This window comes from Chinchilla lanigera, unplaced genomic scaffold (genome assembly GCF_000276665.1).
Source record: "Chinchilla lanigera isolate Chin_1 unplaced genomic scaffold, ChiLan1.0 scaffold00067, whole genome shotgun sequence".
Taxonomy (NCBI): Eukaryota; Metazoa; Chordata; class Mammalia; order Rodentia; family Chinchillidae; genus Chinchilla; species Chinchilla lanigera.
In genome coordinates this window covers 4,856,515-4,861,133 of record NW_004955468.1, presented here as the reverse complement: position 1 = coordinate 4,861,133, position 4,619 = coordinate 4,856,515, and the positions used below count along the sequence as shown (strand labels likewise).

General features: G+C 59.0%; 1 protein-coding gene across 1 annotated transcript; it reads right to left on the bottom strand.

The window, feature by feature from the left end:
- Nucleotides 1–1,207: 1,207 nt before the first annotated feature.
- On the bottom strand, nucleotides 1,208–4,111 carry Etv2 (ets variant 2). Its single transcript, XM_013522386.1, has 7 exons — nucleotides 3,689–4,111; nucleotides 3,450–3,539; nucleotides 3,276–3,353; nucleotides 2,967–3,026; nucleotides 2,288–2,752; nucleotides 1,696–1,808; nucleotides 1,208–1,428 (listed from the first exon to the last, which is right to left on the bottom strand). Exons 2-7 carry the CDS (start codon nucleotides 3,517–3,519, stop codon nucleotides 1,261–1,263), a joined length of 954 nt encoding a protein of 317 aa, XP_013377840.1. The 5' UTR covers nucleotides 3,520–3,539; nucleotides 3,689–4,111; the 3' UTR covers nucleotides 1,208–1,260.
- Nucleotides 4,112–4,619: the final 508 nt, after the last annotated feature.

Genomic DNA, 4,619 nt, shown 5'->3' with positions numbered 1-4,619 from the left:
AGGTCCGGGCCTGGCTTGTCACAGATGGACACTGGCAACCCACAGGGGGACCATACCGTGCGCTCTCTATGGGGCTCAGTGATTCCAGAATGCGACAGACTCCTGTCGAGCTCCCCTGTGAGCTCTCTTTAGGGTCTAAGTCTGAGTTCTTTGTCTTCCATCTTGGAGTAGGAAAACGGTACCTGCAGTGGTGAGGGGCCAGCACTAGGTCTAATCCTTGAGGACTCCTCACTCTGGGAGGGCACCCAGTCCTTTTTGAAGCCAGAGTCTTCTCTTCAAGGGCACACAGTAGATAAACTTTCATGACTGGGCCTGGTATTAGTCAGGTTTTTCATTACTATAATGAAATATCAGAGGCAGGCTGTTTTCTAATGAAAGGAGTTTTATTTTGGCTCATGGTTCTGGAGGTACAAGGACCAAACAACACAGGTCAAGCTCTTGCCAGGGCCCCTCAGTGACTGTGTCACCTCATAGCCTCTGGCCTTCTTGCTGGCCACCTGGAGGTGGTGGCCCAGGGAATCACACGGCAAGAGACAGGGTGTATCCTATTCAGTGTCTCCTTATAATCCACAGGATTCAATCATGTTGTCTCCATCCCAGTGACCTATTTTAATCATTTCATGGGCCACTTCTAAACACCATGAAATTTCAATCATTTAGTATATTAACAGAAGACTTTGGGGATTAAATTCCTGCATAAATTTAGTGGGGGAGGGAGGATTATATTGAAACCTTAGCAGGTCTGATTCCTTTCAAAGTTCCTACACAGGGTTGGCACACAGCAGGCCTTACGGGACACTGGGTGGGCACACGGCAGGATCCCTACAGGGCTGGGTGCTGTCTAGTCACAGCAGGAAGTGGGCTCCTACTTACCCGCCCCGTCCCCCAATAATCACCGAGATCTCGAAGGGAGGAAGGGGGCAGTGCGGTGGCCCGAGGGACTCAGGGGGCAGGTCCCTGGAAACTGGCAGTACGGGGGCGGGGCCTAGGACTTACAGGCCCACACTCCTGGGTCCTCTGGGGGCGGGGAACCAGAACGCTGATTATCTAGGGAGATCAAGGCTCCTGGGTTATTCGTAAGGAACGAGATACAGCTCTGGATGCCCGAGTCTCTGCGGTGGAGAGGCCACACTGACGTGTGGGTGCGCACTTCGGCTCCCCAACGGGTCTAGCCAGTGTCAGTGGGAAGGATGCAGACCAGAACGCGTGACAGTTTGGCAGGATATTTTATTGGGTCTCTGCTCCCTGCCCGACCCTCGATCAGTCCGAACAGGCCAAACCAGGCACGCGGCCCCCGAAGCGGTACGTGTACTTGCGCCCACCGCTCTTTTGCACGATGTCGCGGCGGTAGTAGTAACGCAGACCCCGGCTCAGCTTCTCGTAATTCATGCCCGGCTTCCTCTTGCGCTCGCCCCACAGCCGCGCCACCTACGGCGGAGGCCAGGCGGGGTCAGGGAGGGCGAGGGGGCGGGGCTGCCACGATGGGCGGGGCCGGACCGCGCTGGGTACGCGGGTCCCAGGTGGTCAGGGCGGGGCTCTCGCTTGAGTCTGGGGTCCAGGCGGAGACCCGGATACAGCGGAGCCTAGAGGGGGCGGGGCTGGGGCGGGACCAAAGACTAGCCCAAGCGAAGGGCGGGGAGAGGGCGCACTAGGGCGTTCCGGGCGGGACTCGCACGGCCAGGGGAGCTGCCCCACCTCTTTGGGGTCGCACAGCTGGAACTCGCGGCTGTTGCCAGTCCAGCGGATGCAGCTGCTACGCGCCCCGTCGTGCAGTAGCTCCAGGAGAAACTGCCACAGCTGAATGGGACCTGCGAGGCGGAAGCAGGTGAACACCCAAGTTTCCCAGACCCGGGCGTCGCCGCTCCGACGAAGGGAGTCGGGGCTCCCTCATGTTGAAGGCTCAAGGGTCCAGGTCTTGCCAGCTTTGGGCCCTTTGGAGCCCTTTGGACTCTTTGCGGAATCTAGATCTCTGCGGACCACTTAGGGAATGTACGAGTTTGGGGGTTAAGAGTCAGCTGGGATTGTAGCGCACGCCTTTAATTCCTGCATTCTGGGTGACTGAAGCAGGAGGATCGCAAGTGTGAGTAGAGTTGGGGCAATTTAGTGACTAGCGAGACCCTGTCTCAAAAGTTAAAAATAAAAATGCGCTGGCTCCCCTCCGCTCGCCCGCTGTTAGGCACCTAAGCCCCGCCCCTCTGGCCACGTTTCCGGGCCGCGCCCCCTTGGATGCAGAGGCCCCCTCACCACTCCGGCTTCGCGCCCAGGGGAATCTTGCAGGACCTCTCACCTCGGTGGTGGTTCGTTTTGGGGTAACGAGTCGAGGTGGCACGGTCGGGCTGCGGCCTCGGTTCGGAGGAGGTGGTGAGAGCTGAACTCCGGTACCCGTTCGAAGAGAGGCTGCAATCTCCATGCAGCCCGAGACTCCACGAGGTGGTACGGTCCGAACCCGCAGGGTCGCCCCACGACATGGTATAGTCCGCGCGAGGGTCCCCGTAGAAGCCATTGTCCCAGTAGGTGGCGCCGTTGGGCACGACAGAATAGTCGCAGCTCGCCGTGCTCCTGGCGGCCTGGGCGTGAGACCACGAGGTGGCACTGTTCTGGCCCGCCGCCCCTCCGGAACCAGCGTCGGGGGCGTGGCCTGGGCCGGGGAGGGCCGGCTCCAGGGTCTGAAAGACGAGGTTGCAAGGGTCCGAGGCGTTTTGCGCCATATCTGTCCAATCTCTGGACCACGTAGGGGCCTGAGGGCCGAGATCTGTGAGGAAGAGTCAAACCTAAGTGAGGGGGGCCCAGCTGTCCTGATCCCGGACCCTACCGGAGTTCTAGGTGTCTACGGGACCGGGACCCCCAGATCTAAGCTATGCCACCTTGAGGACGCAGGTGTGCCCTCTGCTTGCCCCTGCCTTCAGCTTGGGCATCGGGAGCAGGACCCAGTCCTCTCCTGCCACTGCCTCTGCACGCAACCTCACCTGCTCCCCATGCATATTCTGGATGTGGTAACGCGGGGCTCCAGTTTAGCTCCGGGAACCCTGCGAAGGACAGGATAGCAACTGAGTTTAGGAAGAGTGGGCGCCAGGACTTCAGGACCCCAATCGCCCACCCACTCCGGTCTTTGTCAGGGCTGGGAGTCACTCACTGAGGACCCCGGGCCCCTGCTCCAACTTCAGGCGTCCCCCTAACTCTTCCGGGGAGCCCGGGCATGCCCCCTCCTCTCTTAGACCTAGGAGCCCAGCCTCCATCCTCCCCCCAGCACCCAGGGGTCCCAGCCCGGCAGCCACCTTTCCAGCATGTTTCGCTTGTCGGTGTGTCCGCTTGGAGTTCTAGTTCAGGGAAATAGAAGCCAAATTCGGTTCCTTCTGCAGGCAAAAAAAGACGTTAAGGCCAGGTCAGGGGTCAGCAGCAGTCCCCACCCAAGCATCCTCCCTACGTGTTGTCTCGGCCCCAGCACCTACCCAGCCCTGCCAGCTTGTTCCCTGCAGGCACTTCCTGTGGCGGGGTCTCATCGCAGCTCCACACGTCCATAGGCGCTCGTTTGGAATGATCTGGATGAGTGGTGACCCTTAGGGACCCCAGAGTCTGGGCACCAGCCCTTCCCTCCCTGGGACTCAGGTGTCCAAGCTCCTGCTCCCTCTTTCCCCAGGAACCTGGCACCTGGCCCAGGCACCCATCCCATCCCCACTTCATAGCTCACCTCCAGCGGGTTCCTCTGTCCCCAACCGGGGGTCTCAGCCCCATTTCATACCGTGCACCCCCTCCCCCCGGGACCTGGGCAGGGGGGAATTTTCCAAGACGTCAGAGCAAGGGGTCGCAGCCTGGGTCAAGTTGCAGGTCCGGGGGCGGAGCCGCGCCGCGCCCCCCGGCATCAGGGATGCAGCCTCTGGAGCTGTCCTGGTGCAGGAGTGGCTTGGGGAACAGCGGGCTGGGCAAGGCGGGGGACAGGGGCCGGGAGTGTTTATGAGGTGATGGGGGCTGGGCAGAGTGGACAGGTTCTCCGTCTTGGGGACTTGATCCTGCGACATGGGAGGTGGAAGGAGGGCCAGGGGTCAGCTAGGCTGCGCCAGGCTTATCTGCAACAGGAAGAGGGATTTCCGGCCAGATTCCCCGCGTCCCCAGCGACGTCACAATCAACAGGGTGACCGCGGGAGATGGAAGCAGACCTTGCATCCCCGCCCCCTCAAGAACGAGTTGCCCAGGGTGTTCTGGAACTGCCCAGGAGTAGTGTCAATCATAATAAAAGGTTAACATCAGCAACATGGATCATAAAAATAGTAATAATTACAGCTAACATCGCAGGAGGAGCCATGTGCATGCCAATATGCCACGTGTATTGGGTCTTCATTCAGTCCTTTGATGAGGTAGATACAGCTCTTTCCCCTGTTTTATGAAAGGGAAAATTGAGGCAGACATCTTTCCATTTCATTTTCCAAAGCCCTATGTATTTCTGAGCTATAATAGTTCGGGACAACTGGGAAATCTTGTGTATGAAATGAATATGAGCTATCACATGGGCCACGCATGGTGGTGCAGGCCTATAATCCCAGCACTTGGTAGACTGAGGCAGGAGGATCGCTGTGAGTTCAAGCCCAGCTAGTACTACAAAGCAAGACCCTTTCTCAAAAAAA